Source organism: Mesocricetus auratus, unplaced genomic scaffold, assembly GCF_017639785.1.
Source record: "Mesocricetus auratus isolate SY011 unplaced genomic scaffold, BCM_Maur_2.0 Super-Scaffold_100010, whole genome shotgun sequence".
Lineage (NCBI taxonomy): Eukaryota > Metazoa > Chordata > Mammalia > Rodentia > Cricetidae > Mesocricetus > Mesocricetus auratus.
The window spans coordinates 82,605,881-82,627,008 of NW_024429194.1; the positions used below are offsets into that span (position 1 = coordinate 82,605,881).

Consider the following 21,128-nt stretch of genomic DNA (forward strand, 5'->3'; position numbering starts at 1 on the left):
AGGACACAGGATGACCTACCCACCCCACTGACCTTTGCTCTACCAGGCTCATTGCAGCTACAGTTAACACCCCCCCATTCCTTCCCTTCCTCCCTTCCCCTATATAAATCTCTTTGGGATGAATAAAGGTTGTCGACCTGATCAGAATCCTGTCTTGTCGTCCTTCCTCGTATCTCTTGTCCCCCATCTTTCTCCTAGGTGTCCCCCAGTCCCCACATTGAATTTCCCTCGGGTCAGAGCAGAATACCATAAGAAACAACTATGTTCAGTGTGAATAGGTTTTGATTTTGTTTTGAGATGAGTTCTAATGTATCCTAAGCTGACATTTAATACCCTACGTGGTCAGAGAAGATCTTGAACTTCTGAACCTCCTGCCTCTTCCGCTCAGGTGCTAGGATTATAGACATGTGCACCCGTGCCTGCCTGGCACCTGCATTTCAGTTAACCACTTAACTCTGGTATTGGGGATTAGCCCTAGGACCATCAGCATACTAAGCAAGCACACAACTGAGCTTTATCCCTGGTCCTTTCTATAGCCTTTGAGACAGGTTCTCACTAGGCTGTCCAGGCTGGCTTTGGCTCTAAAGTCCAGGTAAGCCTTAAACTTGCCATCCTTCTGTCTCATCTTCTCTGGCAGCTGGAGTTTTAAGCCCGCATCACCAGGCTCAGCTCTCAACATGACATTTTAACAGATCTTAGTATCTACCAAATAGAAGGTTATAAAGGGTTTCTAATGCAGATAAGGAGAAAGGCAGGAGGCTTTTTGCAAGCTCACATCAAGGTTATGTTTTTAAATGCAGCCAATGTCAACCAAGTCATTAGGGAATTAGCCCTCTAGTGCTACTCCTTTATCCAGCTAATCAAGAGTTGGCACTACTTCTAAAATCAAGGCATGGAGATGAAGAACTTCAGAGGTGGGGGAGCAACTACCTAGGATGGGGCTGGGATCACAGACCTAATGCTAGTGTGCAGTTTTACTTGGTGAAACTTCAAGGTTTACATCTTAGAAGAAGAATGGGCTTGTGAAGATGAGGTAGAAGGAAAAGATGCCTGGAATTCAGGAGTCTGGGCTGCCACAGAAATGGGATGTCCTGCTTCAGACCCAGCAGGTGGAGCTTCCTGTACTGCAGGCGGGGCTCTGGATCTAGAAGGTATGGACTCATATCCTGAAGGAGGAGTCTCATAACCAATAGGCAGAGCTTCGTATCCGAGAGGTGGAGATCCAGATACCACAGCTGTTGTTCTATAACTGGGAGGTGGGACTCCATAACTAGGAGGTGGGACTCCGTATCTGGGAGGTGGGACTCCATAACTAGGAGGTGGGACTCCGTATCTGGGAGGTGGGACTCCATACTCCGTATTAGGGGCTTCATATTCAGGAGGCAGGGCTCCATAGCCCACAGGGACAGCTGCATATGGAGGAGGAGGGGATCCATATACCCTGGTTCCGTATCCAGGAGGCAGGACATCATATCTGGGAGGTGGGGCTCCATGTCCTGCAGGTGGGACTCCATAGGCAACTGGAATGGCAAAAAGGAAAAAAATGCTACCTTGTGAATAAAGAATAACTGAGGAACATAAATAATATTGCCAAGGGAGAAACACGAGAATTCAGTCCTGCTAAAACCTTTTCAGTAGCCATCACCAGACAAAAGCCTTATTTCTTCTGGTAAGGTGATCTGAATTACCTGGAAACACCCTTCTAGTTAATTGGTCATTACTTAGAGTTGGACAGAAACATTTTATTTGATAAAGTTTGTTGTGTTTATGAAAAGAAAGCACTCTCAGTGAGTAGTATAATTTGGAAAAATATGATTTTAAAGGAGGGGTGGCTCTGGAGAGACTGTTCAGTAGTTAAAAGCACTGGCTACTCTTTCAGAGGACCCAGGTTCAATTCCCAGCACCCATATGGCACAACCCATTTGTAACTCCAACCCATTTGTAACTCTAGTTCCCCTCCCCCAACTCCTCCCAGATCTTCCCATCTCCTTCCCTTTCTCCCCCTAAACCTATAAAACAAACAAACAAAAAAACCAAGGTAGAAACAAAAACATTAAGACAAAACAAAACAAAAGCCATGTTGTATTGGTCTGCTACTCCTGGGCACAGGGTGTGCCCTGTAGTGTCTGGTCTATATACCCAGTGACACTCTATTGGAGAAAACTGATTTTCCCTTTCCCAGAGGGTATTAGTTACAAATAGTTACACTGTGAGCACTTCCCCTTTTCCCTGCTGGAACTTTGTCTGGTTTGAGCTAGTCAGGGTTTTGTATGTGCTGTCTGTCTGTGAGTTACGCTGTGTCTAGAAGACACTGATTCCTTGGAATCATCTATCATCTTTGGCTCTTAAAATCTTTCTGCCAGCCAGGCATTGGTGGCGCATGCCTTTAATCCCAGCACTCAGGAGGCAGAGGCAGGCGGATCTCTGTGAGTTCGAGACCAGCCTGGTCTACAGAGCTAGTTCCAGGATAGCCTCCAAAACAATACAGAGAAACCCTGTCTAGAAAAACAAAAACAAAAACAAAAAAGCAAACAAACAAAAAAACCTTTCTGCCTCCTCTTCTACATGGATCCCTGGGCCTTGGGAGGGGCAGTTTTGTGGTCATTTGAATGAGAGTGGTCCCCATAGGCTCATATATCTGAATGTTTGGTTCCCAGTTGGTGAACTGTTTAGGCAGGATTAGGAGATGTGGCCTTGTTGAATCAGGTGTGTGGTGGGGCTTTGAGATTTCAGAGGCTCATACTAGGCACAGTCTTACTCTGTCTACTTACAGGTAAGATACAAGAACTCATCTGTTCCAGCACCATGTCTACCTGCCTGCCACCATGCTCCTTGCCATGATGATCATGGATGGACTCATCCTCTGAAACTAAGCAAGTCCTCAACTGAATGCTTTTAGTTTATTAATTGCCTTGATCATGGTGTCCTCTCACAGCAATAGAACAGTAACTAAGACAGGTTTGATAAAAACAATCCATGTAGGACTGAGTGCGTCAAAGTCCTCACTCTCTGTACACTGTCCAATCCAATTGTAGGTCTCTGTGTTAATTGCCAACTAGTATAACAAGAGGCTCCGCTGATGAGGACCGAGGGATGCACTGATCTATGGGTATAGCAGTGTATCTTAGAACTCATTTTTTGCTGTGCTCCTTTGGGTGAATAACAGCATTAGTTTTTCTTCTGGGCTCACAATCTATCTAGTCTCAGGTTCTTGGCCACTTTAGCAGTGTCAGGTATGGTTCCTTAATGGAGTGGGTCTTAAATGCAATAAGAGAGTGTTTGATTATTCCCATGACGTCTGCGGCACTACTGTATTAGTGTATCTTGTAGGCAGGTTGCACCGAGTACAAAGCTGGGTGATACCACTTTTCTCCTCCAATGTTGTATAGAGGACCTTCCAGTACCATGAACAGCCTGACTACCCGAAGTTTCATCCTCAGGCCTACATGGTGGAAGGAGAACTGATTCCTGAAATTGTCCGCTGATTTCCACACTCCTGTCATAGCATGCGCACACATGTGCACAAACACACACAAAATAAATGTAAACAAAGAAGAAATTTTTTCACTTAAATTTGTGTATGCTGGCTATAAAGGAACACCAAGTGTCTACTTTAGCCACTCATATCCTTATTTTTTGAAACAGGATCTTTCACTGATCCCAGAGCTTTCTAATTGGCTAAACAAACTGGCCAGCACACACGAATCCACATGTCTCCACAGTCTCTCAGCATTGGGGTTACAGACACATGCTCCCACGTCTAACTTTTTTCATGCTAGAGAGTCAAAACTCAGGTTCTCATGCTTACATGAAAAGTTAATTACTGACTGAGCAATCTCCTAAGCACCAGTAAACTTTTCAAAAGGTTTTATAATTTAAGTAATAATTTAATTTTTGAGACAGAATAATTGTACAGCCATAACTGGACTAGAACTCACTATGTAGACTAGGCTGGCTTTGAACTCACAGTGATCTGCATACGTCTGCTTCCTGAGTGCTGGGATTAAAGGCATGCACCACTGTACTTGCTTTCGTATCGAGTTTACTGGAGTCAGAAACAAAACCCTACAATCTGGCTCTGTAATCTGATATACCATGACTAGAATTCAACAAAAAGCCACTGATGGGAGATGTCCTTCTGTATACATGTTTCTCTTATTGGTTGATGAATAAAACACTGACTGTCCAGTAGCCAGGCAGGAAGCATTGGCAGGGATACCAGATGAGAAGAATTCTGGGGAGAGGATGCAGAGAGAGAGAGCTGCCAGGGAGATACCATGTAGTTGTCGAAGGAGTAACATGCTGGGGCATTCTCCAGTAAGCCAAAACCACAAGGAAATACACATATTAATAGAAATGGGTTAATAATTAAGAGAGAGCTAGCCAATAAGAAGCCTGAGCCATTGGCCAAACAGTCTGTAATCAATATAAGTCTCTGTGTGTTTACTGGAGCTAAATAGCTGTGGGACCAGGTGGAATAGCAACTCCATCTACAAGCCACAGACATCTAGGTATAGTTTTACATAACTAGAATCTTAACACTATGTGAGACTTAAGTCAGCATTAAGGATAAAAAAGGAACAGTTGGGAATTGTGACGCACATCTTTAACCCTGAGGCAAGCAGTTGAATCTGAATCAAGTTTTGTCTACATAGTAAGTTATAGGTCAGCCCGGGCTATACAGCAAGATCCTGTCTCAAAAACAAAACAATAAAAACCACAAACCCCACCCAACCACAAAAATAAAAACAAGCCGGGCGTTGGTGGTGCACGCCTTTAATTGCAGCACTCGGGAGGCAGAGGCAGGCAGATCTCTGTGAGTTCGAGGCCAGGCTGGACCGAAAGCCTCCAAAACAGAGAAACCCTGTCTCGTAAAACCAAAAAAATAAAAAATAAAAAATAAAAACAAAGGGCCAGCAAGATGGCTCAGTAGATAAAGTAATGTACCACCAAGCCTAACAACCTATGCTCAATCCCGAACCCACATAGTTAAGGAGTGAACTGACTCCCACAAGTCCATGTGTTCCATGACTGTGCTGGTAGGAAGAGATCATCAGATCCCCTGGGTCTGGTTGCAGGTAGTTGTGAAGCACCCAATATGGTGCTGGGAACTGAACTCCAATTCCCTGGATGAGCAAGTGCTGTGAACAACTAAGCCCTCTCTCCAGTCTCCATAAGGCTCTCTTGAAACTCACATTAGTTCATTTTCCTGTTACTGTGACTGTGGTCACTTCACCATTAGTCCTTCAGATGCTTTGCAGTCTCATTTGGTTTCAAGTGTGCCTTCAAGTGGGAAAATGACTGATAGGCATTTATAGTCTAGTGAAATGTTCCTGGGACATGGATGCCTGTAATCAATATGTGACAGGATATGTATACATTTCTTTTAATCTTGGGTTTAAGATATCATTTTTAACACATCAGGAACATTTATCTCAAAAATATCACAAATAAAAGGACTGATGCCTAGCTCATATTCTACTGAGCAGGCCAAGTCTTCATCAAAGCCTGCCAATTTATCTATCTAAGGCAGGCTAAATGTTAAAAGGCACATGTCATGAAGCCCACGGTGCAGCTTGAAGGCATAGTAGGCTTGATGGCCATGACAGTGTAAAGAAAGAGATGAAAGTGTAGAGTGTTTTCTGCTCAGGCTCTAAGTAGGAAGCTAGCTTCTCACTAACAGGAGTTGCTTAGACGTGCTATGCTCACACATCACCATCAAAGTTAAGTCTGAAACACGGCACACAGGTCATCTCAGCACTCAGGAGACTGAAGCGCTGAACTGTAGAGCAGCCTGTCTCAAGCACACAAAATTACAAACACATAGAATATAATCTGAGATGCAAGTTCAATCATTTGCTGGCTCACTATTGGGTTTCAAGCAGGAAACAAAGTCAAAAGCCCCAAAGCCTGCCTGGGGCTTCTCTTGAAGCAGACCTGAAACAAGACTGTGGCGAACTATCTTCAAGTCAAAGGCGTGTTTTTCCATCTCCCAGGGGCATCTCTCCCTACCTTGGCATGCCTGTGGGGCACACATGCTCCTCTCCACACACCTCACCTTGGCATGCCTGTGGGGCACACATGCTCCTCTCCCCAGTAATGACAAAAATTCCTAGAGGGCTCATCCAGAAACTTGAAACTCTGAGTGGAACTCCTTGGGCAGCTGAAAAACAAATTTGGCAAAATAAGAACTCTTTATTATTTTAAATTATATATATATATATAAGCTATGAACTGAGTAACAGTATTAACCACCTTACAAATGAGTCAACAATACTCTTGTGATACCAAGTAAACAATAATGTGCCCCTTTTCTTAAACCACATACTTCTTGAGAGCAGAAATTTTGACTCATTGCCTATGGTTATTTAGGGCCTAATATAGTACTCACTATATAACCATCACTTACATGGTTTCCCAGCTATCAAATGAGTATATATATATATATATATATATATATATATATATATATACATATACATATATATATATATATATATAATAAGGGTTTTGTTTTTTCAAGACAGGGTTTTTCTGTGTAACTCTGTATGTCCTGGAACTCACTCTGTAGACCAGGCTGGCCTCAAACTCAGAGATGCGCCTGCCTCTGTCTCTGGGGTGCTGGGATTAAAGGTGTGTGCCACCACTACCTGGCTATATCATAAGGTTTTATGAGCATTAAACTGAAGGTTGTAAAGGGCTTATACTACTGTCCAGCATGAAAAAACATTAAAAAGTGCTAAATAAATGACATGTTTTTAAATTGAACTCATTTAGTTTAAAACTCACACTGACTGTGGGTCTTGACCATGATATACAGCATCATAGTTCATTCACTATATTAACGTAGACACTTTATACTCTTCCATCTTATCTGGGGCACCATGTCCAATGCTTCTCTCTCTCTCTCTCTCTCTCTCTCTCTCTCTCTCTCTCTTTTTTTTTGGTTTTATGAGACAGGGTTTCTCTGTATTGTTTTTGAGGCTGTCGGTCCAGCCCGGCCTTGAACTCACAGAGATCCGCCTGCCTCTGCCTCCCGAGTGCTGGGATTAAAGGTGTGCACCACCACCACCACCACCACCACCACCACCCGGCCCAATGCTTCTCTTAAAGCAAATATATACATATCTGCAAATGATCTTTATTAGGTTGTGTTTTCAACATCTAGATAGGGGGTTGAGGTGGACAACAAAAAAGAAAGGGAAGAAGTCTCCCTGACAGAACAAAATGACAGCTTGAGAGAAGGGCGCAGTTTGACCGGACTGGACAAGAGTGAGTGGCATCAAGTGGAGCTAGGCGGGACAGACAGCACAAACACGTATCCACCACAGAAAGTGTTCTCTGGTTCAGCCAGTGTAGGACCCCTACTCCCTTTCATGGACTATAAGAACCAACAGAAGAGCAATAAGGGAAGGCGAGGCGAGAAGACAACACACAGGTGACAAAGCTTTCCCCAGGCCAGGCTTGGGAACTGACAAAGACTTCCTTTGGTCCAAGTACAAACACTGATGAGTGTACAGAAAGCATCCATGGGAACGTCCTCCTCCAGGCATTCATCGCCTGAGACTGCTCCCATGCAGAGACCTCCTACCTAGACTACCTGAACTCTCCTCCTGTGTTGTTTACATAAGCACCAAGTTTCAGAGCCCCATCAGAACCAGCACAGCCCCCCCCATCCCAGCTTTTCTGTACAAGTGTGTTATCTGTTCTTCATTCCCAAGTCACTCCAGTCAGGTTTCCAGGACCAAGCCATGCAGGGGATAGCACAAAAGACTGCCAGTTTTACGTTAGTCATGTAGGTGTATGACTACAGGCTCCCAGCTACTCCAGGCCAGGGTGAGGTAAATAAGCACACAGTGTGGACTTGACACACTCTAGGTAAACTTGGGAAATGTTTGTTGAATTCATATAGAAGTACCAAATGCCTGAACACAGGCTAGCCAAGCTCTGCTGAGTAATAGCACTATCTCAAGTCCTTAGTCCCTAAAGCACTTACTGTGTTTATCACTCACCAGCAGAGGCCGCTTTGGCCATCAGCTGGGCAAACTCGATGGCACCTCCTTTCCTGAAGACTATTTTGAAAGTAGCCGATCCTTCCCAGCCACCTGGGGGAAGAAATGGCTAATACTTACAAACCCCGAGGAAGGCACTCTCAAACCAACAGATAAGCTTTGGTTTGAATTCTGACATGAAACAAGTCAGAATCTTAAACTCTCTGGAAGCTTCTGTGGGGTGTAGGGAAGACCCTTCTAAGAGGAAAAACTTACCATTTGGAGCTGCCTGAATTGTTCCTTTAATGTAGTTTGCTCCAAAGACCGGTTGTTCAACAGTGCAGTTATTCATTAGATGAAATGGCATCATAAAAGACAACATGGGGTCATTGTTTGAAGGTGAAGTCACAAAAACCACCTAAGTGAGGAAGGAAACTTTGGAAAAGGAATACAGAATTTGTCGATGGATAGAGACTTGCAGAAGCAAGGCCTAGGTCACTTGGGTACTGTGGCCTAATTGAGAAACATCATCTCTTTTCTTCCATCCTTCAAAATGGAAGTCTCAAAGTAAAAATGTTTTAAAACACCTTAAAAGCCAATGCTTAACCTTTTCCCCAGCTTTATGGAAAACAAATGTTAGCTAACCAGCCGATCAAAAGCAAAGTATAAATTACCCGGTATGAGGTGAGAAACAGCGCCCCCCTCTTTGTTCCACTGAAGAAGTTGGAGCCTGGTGGTGACTGAGGGAAGGAGAGGTCCACATCTGAGCACTTCTTCAAGAGACTGCAGAAAGGCAAGGCAGACAGCACACGTTTAAAAGTACATAAACCAACACACAAGGCTGCGGATGCAGCTCTGGGCTAGAGCACTTGCCTACAATATGCTAGGCCAAATGTGATCCCCAGCACCACCAAAGAAGACACCAAAATAGTACAAAGGTGTCAGTCAATAAATATTAGCTGCTCCTCCTATTTTAGGGAAATGTAAAGAATTCAAACACTATTATTCTTGGACAATTTACTCCTACTCTTCTTTTTTAAAAATATTTTGTTTGAGCCAGGCGGTGGTGGCACACGCCTTTAATCCCAGCACTTGGGAGGCAGAGGCAGGCGGATCTCTGTGAGTTCGAGGCCAGGCCGGACCAACAGCCTCCAAAACAATACAGAGAAACCCTGTCTGGAAAAAAAAAAAAAGATTTTGTTTGGACTGAAGCAATGACTAACCAGTTAAGAACTCTGGAAGAGGATCTGCGTTTGATTCCCAGCACCCACATGGCAGCTCACAATAGTCTGTAACTCCCATTCCAGGAGATTTGATGCCCTCTTCTGACCTCCAAGGGACCTGCATGTACATGGTGCAAACAGACAGACATGCATTGGAGGCTGTTCTGGAACTCGCTCTGTAGACCAAGCCGGCCTCTAACTCACAGAGATCTGCCTGCCTCTGCCTCCCGAGTGCTGGGATTAAAGGTGTACGCCATCAACGCCCGGCTTAAAATTATCATTTTTAAAAGAAAAATTTACTTTCATTTATACATTTAAGTTTATGCATTCATGTGTCCATGCATGTGTCCATGTGAGTGTATACCACATATGTGTGGATGGTCATAGAAATCAGAAGAGGGCTTTGGATCCCCTGGAACTGGAGTTACAGACTATTATGACCAACTAGCATAGGTGCTGGGAAGCAAATTTGGGCCCTCTAGAAGAACAAGAAGTGCTCTTAACCACTATGTCATCTCTACAGCCCCTCTTCTCCTTTTTTTTTTTATCACTGGACTGTGTCTTTTCTAACTTAACTTCTAGTCTCAGCATTTGTCACTACTCCTCAAACTAGGGAGAACTGGGTTCTTGGAGTGTTTAGCTAGTAAAGGCAGCAGAGCACAGACAGACATGTGCACTCTCCGCCCACCCCTGCACGTGAGTATGGCTTCACTCCAAATATGGACAATTTGGACTTGTGCTCCCCTCACTCATTGTATTTAGGCATTTTTTGAGTTTACTTGTTCAATGTCCTCCATGATGATTATTAGAGACAACAACTGCCTGCTTCACAAAGTGCAAGTTACTAGGTATTTATTTTAAGAAAATGAAAAAGGGAAAAAGACAGGAAACATGGACAGAGAACATAATACAAGTAATAGAAGACATGTATCATGTAAATGGTGCAAAAACATCCCAGTAATTTAACAGGAGGGATTATTTGTGGTAGAAACAATTGTGAAAGATCTCAAAGAAAGGACACACTAAAGCTGATTCTTAAGAAATAGTGTTTAAATAGGCAGGAGTAATGGTACAAGAACAACTCAAATGGGGAGTCAGTAGCATTAATGGAAATGAAGATGCAGATAGCAAATCACAAATTGCCTCCTTGGAGGAGATGGACCATAAGGATGAACCAAGCCACAGCATGAGTAACACTGGGAAGACCAGCAAGACAAGTTGGAAAGCTATCTGGGACTTGAGCTTGGGAACTCACTGGGCAGGCAAGAAGAACTGCACACTCTAGATTTTTTCAGCAGGGAAGTTACGTGATTGAAAGGATAAGTTTAAAATCATCTAATTATACATTTATAGTGATAGTGATAATATATTGTGGGAACAACAGACCTTGGCCAGAGACCCACTTCCCCATCAGCCTGGGAGCAGGCAGCTGTGAGACAATGTTTACTAAAAACAATCCAGTGCCCTAAGAAATGTTTACTGGAGCTATAAGTTCCCGATAAGGGCTCGCTCACTGAAACACCCTGACTTTGCTACTGCCGACTCTGGTGTTAGGGATATAACCAGCAGCCAAGAGAAGTATGTGTGTGTGACAGAAGCTTTTCTGGAGGGAAGCGTATCTTGGGAAGTTCTCATGAGCCTTCTTGGGGAGCATAAAGTTTTCTTAACGCAACTGACTGGTCTCTGTGTCATCAATCCTGACACCCTCGCCACATTCTCGGATACAGGCTGCGCAGCGGGTGCGGCAATTGGAGGTCCCACCGAGATGTAAAAGCAAGGTAAGTGGACGGGGTAGTCCCTTTTTCTGGCCAGGGACGGTTTGGGGAAAATAGGAAAAGAAATGATGGGAAATAGTCCCTGGAAGTTTAAATTACAGTATCAAGTAAAAAAGTTACTTGAAGGACAGGGGACCACAGTCAAGCCGAAAACCATGGAAGGCTTTCTTAAATGGATTGAACGAGCGAGTTCATGGTTCATTACTGGGGGAGGCTTAAATGTCCCAGATTGGGAGGAGGTTTGCTATGATCTTCAGAGAGTCGGGTGTTGGTGGCGTATGCATTTAATCCCAACACTTGGGAGACAGAGGTAGGTAGGATGGAGGCCATCCTGGTCTATAGAGCGAGTTCCAGGACAGCCTCCAAAACAATAGAGAGAGAGAGAGAGACCCTGTCTCGAAAAAAAAAAGGTAAAAAAAAAAACTCCAGCCTGATCCACTGAAGTCAGAAAAGTAAAAGGGAACTGAGAGATCTAAAAGGCTGGCCAGCAAGTAAGGCTATGAGGATGTATTAAAAAGGAGTACCAAGCTAGGGGTACCAGATTAAATCTCCATGCCTTAGCCTGACAAAGATGGGGAAAGAAAGGGGAACCTAAAAGGTCCCCATCAGTTGGAGGGTGGATTGGATTAAATCTCTAGGCCTTCGCCTGACACAAGGTCAGGAAAGCAAGGGAAACCTAAGAGGTCACCCTCAGTTGGAGGGTGGATTGGATTAAATCTCTAGGCCTTCGCCTGACACAAGGTCAGGAAAGCAAGGGAAACCTAAGAGGTCGCCCTCAGTTGGAGGGTGGATTAGATTAAATCTCCAGGCCCTTGCCTGAGGAATCATCCTCAATGGGAGGGTGGATTAAAAATGGGTAAATTAAAAATATTGGTAACAGTTAATAAACGAGGTACTAGTATTCAGTAAAGAAAAAGACAAAGGTATATAAAATAAAAAATGTTTGCTTACATTTATATGGGTTAGGTTATTGATACAAATTTAAGGTCAATTTTGTGAGTCATCTCTAAAAACTTTTGGCAAAAGCCTGGCCTCTCCATTTTGCATCTACAGAATTACAAGGAGTGGGTATGGCTGTAGCCCCTAAGTGTAGCTCAAAACTTCTCAGATGAAGGAATGATGAGGGACATACAGGACTTTTTCAACTTTTTGTTTTAATTCAAGGATTGACTGGAGTTGTTCTGTTAAAGAAGTTTCATTTCAACAAACTAATCATAACCTAGACAAAAGGAGAGACATGTATGCATGGTCTGTGTGTACAGGCGTGGCCACGCCAGTATGTATGAAATGTAAAATGTAAATGCCTGAATGTTGACGAAAGCAACTGTTCTAATTGTCTTGGATATGATTAAAGGGATACTTAAATCCCTTCAAATATAGTTAAAAGCTACCTAAATCACTTTAGATATAGCCAAAAGGAACATCCAGTCAGTCGGTTAATGTCTTAACAAAAAAGTTAAAAGATTTAAGCCTTCAGAGCCAATTGAAGGTTTTCTCAGGGAACTACCGGTTTGTCAGGCCTCACCCCCAAAGGTGTCTGTGTAGATGCAAATGAGGCCTTGTCAGCTAGTGAGAACTACCGATTAGATTAAAAAAAAGACTACTCACAGACTTGAGATAATTATTTGGGACATAGTGTAGTTTACAATCCTTAAATGATTCTCAAAAGTACTTAATGGTTATGTCCCTTTTAAAGGAAATCTACTAATAATTTAAATAGTGATCCCAATTCACCTAGATAGTTAACTAAGGAGAGTAGACAAATCCTTCTACTGTTATGGTCCAACTTCAACAGTTCAAACAAAATTTTAAAAATAAAAAAGGGGGAGTAATGTCCCCAGTCCCCACATGATTCATTGAATAATCCACTCCTCATTTTTAAAATGTGGATGCCAATGAGCAATCTACTACAGACAGATTCTGGCATGATGGAACTTGAGCGAATTTTGCTCAGGCCAAATGGAGACATCCAGGCACTACACAGTGGAAAAGACCCGATTCTGCCCTAATTTGGGGTCGAGGGCATATGTGTGTTTTCTTGCAGAAAAAGAATAAAGCTCAGCGGATGTCACAACATTTGGTGAGATACATGAAGCAGAGAAAAACTAGACCTGAGACTGTGGGAGCCTGCCCAAGCCAGTTCGAGATCTCCTAAATCAGTGTTCCTGACCCTTGATGTCATCAAATCTACAGCCCGCAACCGACTGGTCTCTGTGTCTCAATCCCAACACCCTCGCCACATTCTCAGATACAGGTTGTGCAGTAGGTGCAGCAATATATAAAACTGTAATTTGTGACAGTAAAGTTTTGGGGGTGAGCACATTTACACAGGAAAAAAAGATTTTCTATATCGCTGAAAGTAAGTTGGTTATGATTTGAGTTATATTACTGCAAATTAAGGTTGTTAAGTATAACCTACAGGTCTAACATAAAACAATAAATCACTAAAGTACATCCAAAAAAGAACTGAGGTTGGAATTAGATGGTATTCTAGGGGAAATCTCAGAAACAATGGGCAGTAGTAAAGGAGTTAAAGAACACAAAGGAGAGAAATGTGTAGAAAACAAATAGCAAAATTGCAGATGTTAAGTCCTTTAACAACTACTATATATATATATATATATATATATATATATATATATATATATGAATTAAACTTTGGGAAGCTGAGGCAAGAGGATAAAGGGTTCAAGAGGGCTAAGGAGATAGCTCAGTGGATAAGAGTACTTTTTGTGAAAGCAACAAGACCTTAGTTCAAGTCTCCAGCATCCATACAAAATACAGGAAGAGCCATAGACACCTGTAATTCCAGCACTAGGAAGGAGAGACTAGCAGACCACAGGACTGGTCTAGCTGAAACAGCAAGCTTCAGGGTCAGTGAGAGATCCTGCCTCAGAAAATGAGGAGAGTGAAGAGGACACCACTGTACTCCTCACAAAACCACATGCACACACATCCAACAGCCCAAATGCTGGCATACATGCGTAGAGTTCATGGCTTTCATCCTCAGTTTACATAATGATCCACTGGGCTCTGTAGTGAAACTCTGTTTCAAAAGCAAACAAACAACAAGAAGAAAACAAAAACAAAAAAACAGGGTTAGAGACATGGCTCAGTTGTTAAGAGCACTTACTGCTCTTGGAGACAACCTAGGTTGAATTTCCAGTACCCACACAGTGGTTCACAACCATCTGTAACTACAATCCCAAAGGATTCTACATCTTCTGGCCTCCACAGGCATTGCACATACATGGTACAGACATAAATGCAGACAAAACACCCATACAAAATAAAAATAAATCTTAAAAAAAAGTCAGGGTTTTATTGCTATGAAGAGACACCATGACCACGGCAAGTCTTACAAAGGAAAGCATTTCGTCGGGGCTGGTTTACAGTTCAGAGGTTCAGTCCATTGTCATCACATGGGAACATGGAGGCACACAGAGAGACATGGTGCTGGAGAAGGAGCTGAGAGTTGTAGATCTGGATCAATGGGCAGCAGAGAGAGTGACACTGAGAGTGGCTTGGGCTTCTGAAACTCCAAAGCCCACCTCCAGTTACACGCTTCCTCCCAAGGCCACACCTCCTAATAGTGCCACTCCCTATGGCCTATGGGGGCCATTTCTATTCAAATCACCACAAAACACAAAAATTCTCAGATAAACCAATCAAACATTAATAAAGCTTTTATAATGAGATAAAAATAGCATTAGTCACTGACAAGTCTTGATTTTCTTGTTGTTGTTGTTGTTTTTCGAGATAGTTTCTCTGTATTGCTTTGGAAGCTGTCCTGGAACTCTCTCTGTAGACTAGGATGCCTCGAACTCACAGAGATCTGCCTGCCTCTGCCTCCCAAGTGCTGGGATTAAAGGCATGCGCCACCAACACCAGGCATGATTTTTTTAGTATAACTGGAGTATCTCTTAATGAAATATTTAAGATCTGAATAGTTTTGTGTTTTGGAATACTTGCATATACAAGAGATTCGGGGGAAACAAGACTCAAGTCTAAATGTGACATTCATTTGTAACCTGAAGGTAACTTCATATAATATTTTAAACAATGTTATGCATAAAATAAAAGTATCACGGAGTGAAATTTTCCAGATGAGGTATTTGGTGGTACTCAAAGGCTTGGATTTTTTTGGGTTTTATTTGAGACAAGGTTTCTCTGTATAATAGCTCTTGATGTCCTGGAACTTGTTCTGTAGACCAGGATGGAAGGTCTTCTTTTTGAGACAGGGTCTAGCCCAGGCTGTCCTGGAACTCACAATCCTCTTACATCACCCTGAGTGCTGTAATTTTCAAGGTAATTTTACCTTCAGGTCTGGACCATCACACCCAGATAATTTTTTTAATTGCATGTATGCCCTCTGTGGGAAGTGGGGTGGTATGTACCTGTCTACAGGTACCCTTGGGGGCCAGAGCCCTCTGGAGCTGGGGTTACAGGCTGCTACACTCCATCTAGCATAGGTTCTTGTAGGGAGAGATTTTAGATACCTGTGCCACTGACCACGCCTGCTTTGGGCATGGCTAGAGGCACATATGGTGTGGGAATTAAAGGCTGTGCAGGAGAGAAGCACGCTCTTTTTCCGGCTTCCGGTCCCGTCTGGGAAAGCTGCTGACTCACCTAGGTTGCCAGTTTCTCTTGTAAGTACCTTCCCCAATAAATAGTTACCTATACCCTCATCAAGCATGCAATTTATTTTACAGCGGCACAGGTAACTAAAAATCTCTCCCTACAGGTTCTGGGAACTGAACTTGGGTCCTCTAGCAGAACAGGATATGCTCTTAACAGATGAGCCATCTCTCCAACCCTACCACACCTGAATCTAGTGGAGCATTTAATATTTTGGATTTTCAGATCAGGGATGTTCAACCTGTAATGGGAGAAGACATGATAGAAACAGAACACTGTAAAGTTCTTAAAATTCTTCCTAGGAACTATTTTATATTTTAAAACACTATGTGGTAGTAGGTATTCTTTTTTATTTTTATTTTACTTTTTGGTTTTTGAGACAGGGTTTCTCGAGACAGGGTTTCTCTGTGGCTTTGGAGGCTGTCCTGGAACTTGCTTGGTAGTCCAGGCTGGTCTCGAACTCACAGAGATCCGCCTGCCTCTGCCTCCCGAGTGCTGGGATTAAAGGCGTGCGCCACCAATGCCCGGCTGGTAGTAGGTATTCTTAAACTCAAGTAATCTCTAGTTTTTGCCCAGCTGAACTTTGTACTCCATGAGGCCTTTACTTTAGTGATACTAACACAATGACAACACCAGGCCCTAATGTCTTCCTTTATCCTTGAGCATCTCGAATCTGGTATTGAGGGGCCCTTGCACTGGTTTTCCATTCATCTTCTTTGGCTTTGGTTTGTTGAGATGCCTTGGCTTGACTGAGCAGGATCCTTCCTTCATATCAACTTCTCTGCTTTCTTTCCTTGTTTTTGGAGGCTTACATGCTTCAAGCATATTTCTAGGACAGAAATAACCAGAAGGTCCCCTGCTTCCACAGCCCCTAACTGATAGTCAAAGTAGTTTCACCCTCAGATGAACTCAGGGACCGCTCTACTGTTGATAGTGATGCTTACCTTCATCACTCCATCAAATAACTGCTTGTTTATTGTTCTGGTGTAATAAAATAAATGCAATCCCTTCACAGTTCTTAGCATCTGTCTTTCAACATGGTGACCTTTGCAATTTACTGCACTTGGAAAATAACCAGTAAGCTTTTGTTGGCTGAATGGGCAACTTGGATGCATACACTGTGCCATTACTAGAAACCAAGTCACTACTGGTTTCTTCACATGGGGTAGGACTGGGACACCAGAAGAGAGTCTCAAGCTGGGTTCTTCCTTGCCTCTCACAACATCCCTGGCATCACAGGTAAGGCCCAGAGTCAGGTCATGGTACCAGCATCAAAGATACATTTTGATAGGCTGGTAAAGATACATTTTCAAGCAGGGACTGGCAAGATGGCTCTGTGAGTAAAGGCACTTGCCACTGAGCCTGGTGAGCTAGGCTTGGCCCCTGGGGCCACACGGCAGAAGGTGAGAGGACTCCCACAGGTTGTCCTGTGACCTCTCCATGTGCTGTGGCATGCGCACATGCACACACACGTAATTTTGATTTTTTTAAAATTCCAAACAGTAACACTTATAAATGAAGAAAAAAGGCCTCGGAATAGTTCATGCTGAGAACAAAGTGAAGACTTATGCACACTGGAGTATTAGCCGTCGGCAGCAATAATGCAGAAGAGGGTACTGGAAACTGCCCCCGTATGTGGCAAATGAGGAAAGCTGGTTACAAAGCTGGTGGAAAGAGGGGAAACGTGTGCTCCCATAGGGAGAAGTGCAGAGAAAGTCATACCAAGATGCAAAAGCCACTGAACGTGGGAATCCGGGTAATCAATTTTTTTCTCTGATTTTCCTACTGTGACATCAAATATTATCTGCCCATTTTTTTAAAAAATTGGTAAAATCAAACAATTGAATCTTCTCCATCTTCACACCACAGCCTCTGGCCCACACATTTATGACCTCTCAGTCATGAGGACAAATTCTCTACAAGTCAGATGTGGCAGCATAGATCTGTAATCCCAGCAGACTTGCACCTCACATCTGGCTTCAACGGAGCATTTTCGGTTTTTAGATTTGGACTGTTTAACATGTGCGGCACCAAGGCAAGACACAAAGTAGACACTTTAACCCCAACTTTAGTCACCAAATTCCTCATCGCTGAAATATGTGCTCCCCCAAACTCTCTGTAACTTATTTTTCTCATTTGCCAATCCAGTGTAAATAAACCCTAAGTCTGGTATTTTCTGGGTTGTTTTTGTTGTGCTTAATTACTACAATTATTCATTGGGAGGCTGAGGCAGGACAGTCACAAGTTCAGGGCCAGGCCTAGCTAAATAAATAGCAAGACTTACGTCTCAACACCCTCAACACACCACAAATTGCAATTAAACTCTCATTACTATAAGGAAAACTAAAAACAGAATCAAACTATTTTCTTACAGCAATTTGTATTTGTGGGAAAACCAGATAATCAACAGGGTCTTTTGATAACAAGAAAGCAGAAAACTAATTTTTTTCTGATGGGCAGCAAGAGAAATTGATGCATATAATTTCAAATCCAAATCCAGGCTTTCCCATATGCAATGAAAATGATTCTGAGAAAATTATTTCTTATATTTCTACCTGTGAAATGAGAGAAATAGTTCTGATCCTCATTGCAGACACAGCAGTTAGCAGCACAAAGAACAATGCTTGCATAATTAGCTGTTGAATGAAAACTATCAGTACATAGTCACGAGCACAGATTCTAAAACTTCAAAGGAACATAAAAATCAGGGTCTTTCTTTCTTTCTTTTTTGAGAAAGGGTCTTTTTCTATTACATAGCTCTGGCTGTGCTGTAGACCAGGCTGGCATTGAACTGACCTCAGAGTTCTATTTGAGAACACCATTGAATTTGAGTCTTACTATCAGGGGGGAAATAAAGGGAAATTAGCAGAGATTATCCAGAAGAGATGCAGACACAGTGTAAGGAAAGTGGGTGAGGGGCGGACTAAAGCAGGGATTGGGGTCAAGCAGGCTTCTCCTGACAGTAAAGTCACTCACTTCACAAGCCCCAGTTCATAAGAAGGTGAGTGCGCCATCCTTCCTGGACACCCCTACTTTCGTTCCCAATCTTTTCAATAAAGGTGACACTGTCATATCCCAGGTTGAAGCAACAAGGAAAGGGAGCTTTGGAGAAATTCTGAGGAAGGCTCTCAACAGTTCGGGATCTTTCTGCAGTTATCTACTCTCCACATCCTAGCCTCCCTTCCAATCAGCCTCCCGCGGGTCGCGTGAGGTGCACCCGGGGCCCTCTGAGTGACAGTCACCCCGTAAGGTCAGTCGCACACTGTCGATGGCGGCCGCGCCACGCGATCCAAGGGCTGACCCGCTCTTCACACGTCCCTCGTTCAAGCCTGTCTGAGGACGCCCGCCCTGCGCACGCGCGTGCGCCCAAGGCTCCCGGGCTGCCCGCGCACGCCCTCAAATGTCAAGGGCGTTGGACGGCTCAGAGGAACGCGCCCGGAAAGGGCGGGAAAGTCCTGGATTCGCGGAGGGCTTTCCAGCAGGCAAGTGTACTCCTGAGCATTCTCCTCCCTCCTCGACAGCAGCCTAGAAGTATCTCCATTCAGGCACCTTTCGCCACGAGGGATGGCGGCCCCACGGCGGTCCACTGTATGGCTCTGATTCACCGCCATCTTGGTCTCCTCCCGCCGCCGCCTGCCCTTCAAATGGGAGGGGCGGGGACTACAAAGCAGGGGGCGGGGCCCTGAGGACAGGGCGGAGATTATGGCGCAGAAACCTGGAGTTGAGTGGGCAGCTGTCATAAGAGAAACTGGTGGTCAGGGGTGAGAGAGCCCTAAGAGGCATGTCCCTGGGTCTGGCTCCACCCCTACAGCCGGGAGAGTGAAGGATGAGTGCATCTTGTAGACCTACAGCCAGGCCCCCTAGGTCCTCCCAGGAAATGGGATTTTTTTTTTTTTTTTTTGGTTTTTACGAGACAGGGTTTCTCTGTATTGTTTCGGAGGCTATCGATCCAGCCTGGCCTCGAATGCACAGAGATCCGCCTGCCTCTGCCTCCCGAGTGCTGGGATTAAAGGCGTGCGCCACCACTGCCCGGCTGGGATTTTTTTATTTAAAAAAAAAAAAAAACAGCCATTAGCCCACAATCTCAGCCCAGATTACCCCAAGCCAACCCAGATCAAGGGTCTACGTCCGTCTACTCTTTTAAGACCAGCGCTTTTTCCCATCAAAGAAGGCCGAGGATCAGAACCCATGGTCTTGTGAGAGAATATCCAGAAACGGTGAGCTAAGTCAGGAAGTGGACCGTGAAATTCAACCTTCACCGGGTCCAATTCCGGGATCCACTGAGCCTTTTTAGGTGTCACACTCATTGTATTACTCAAGACACTCTAGAGTATTAATGTGCCAGTGAAGAAACAAAAATTGATTGCCAAATAATCAGATGTGCCTTTGTAAGACATGTCCTGATTTCCGTTTTTTTTTTTTCTTTCGTTGTCTTTTAAGACGGGGTTTCTCTTTGTAGCTCTGACTGTCCTGAAACGCACTCTATAGATGAGGCTGGCCTCAAACTCACAGAGGTCCTCCTGCCTCTGCCTCCAAGTGCTGGGTTTAAAGGCGTGCACCACCACACCAAGCACAGATTTTTTTTCATGTACAAGATTTACTAGAATTAAAAATTAAATTCGGTAGGGATAGTATACAGCAGTAGAAAAACATCAAGATCCAGCCAGCCTCTCCTGCCATGGCCGATGCAACCTTAAATGAGAAGACTGAGTTCCCTGGACTCTGCCTCCGGAGTGTGTGTGGTGGTGTTGAGTCAGAAGAGAGCTCGGGTTTCTCGTGGCTCTGACAGTTGATGTCCACCAAACAGCCGCCCTTCAAATCCCACTTCCCCTCATCTGTGTTGGGTTCCCACCCGTTGCTGTCTTCGATATTTTACCTGCATGAGTCTCGTGACTCATCCTCTTCCATCCTGGCCCCCTCCAGACTGCTTCTCCTCATTCATTTATACCTTGTGTTCACCTCACATAAAGTCAAGGTCCCAAACGATTGCTTAAAGTTCACATTAAAAACAGGGCGGGCGTCGGTGGCACTCGGGAAACAGAGGCAGGAAAAAAATCTCTGTGAGTTCAAGGCCAGCCTGGTCTACAAGAGCTAGTTCCAGGGCAAGCCTCCACAGTCACGGAGAAACCCTGCCTCAAAAAGCCAAAAAAAAAAAAAAAAATTAGGGAAATAACCCGACAAAAATGCTATTGTTTAATAAGCTATACGTGGGGATAAAGGTCGTCTAAACTTAAGAAAAGGGGCCAGTGTACAAGTAGTTTATGTGCACATGTGTGTTTAGCTGTGCAAGCCTGTATGCAATTGAAGAGGCCAGAAGACAGTGCCCTATCATTCTTCTCTATTTCTTCAAGAAAGAATGTCTCACTGAATCTGGAAGCAAGCCCCAGGTAAGCATGGGGCCATACCTGTGGTTTTTCATGTGGGTGTTAGAAGTCTCAGTTCAGGTCTTCATGCTTGTACAACCATCACTCTTACTAGCCGACCCATCTCCCATGTTCCTT

General features: G+C 43.9%; 1 protein-coding gene across 2 annotated transcripts; it reads right to left on the bottom strand.

The window, feature by feature from the left end:
* Positions 1-766: 766 nt before the first annotated feature.
* Wbp2nl (WBP2 N-terminal like) lies at positions 767-19,294 on the bottom strand. Of its 2 annotated transcripts, XM_040752711.1 has the most exons (6): positions 19,177-19,292; positions 8,666-8,774; positions 8,268-8,409; positions 8,013-8,105; positions 6,059-6,163; positions 767-1,520 (listed from the first exon to the last, which is right to left on the bottom strand). In XM_040752711.1, exons 1-6 carry the CDS (start codon positions 19,236-19,238, stop codon positions 997-999), a joined length of 1,035 nt encoding a protein of 344 aa, XP_040608645.1. In that variant the 5' UTR covers positions 19,239-19,292; the 3' UTR covers positions 767-996. The 2 variants fall into 2 exon arrangements, with proteins under 2 accessions (XP_040608645.1, XP_040608646.1); XM_040752712.1 differs by lacking the exon at positions 8,013-8,105 and having other exon boundaries at positions 19,177-19,294.
* Positions 19,295-21,128: the final 1,834 nt, after the last annotated feature.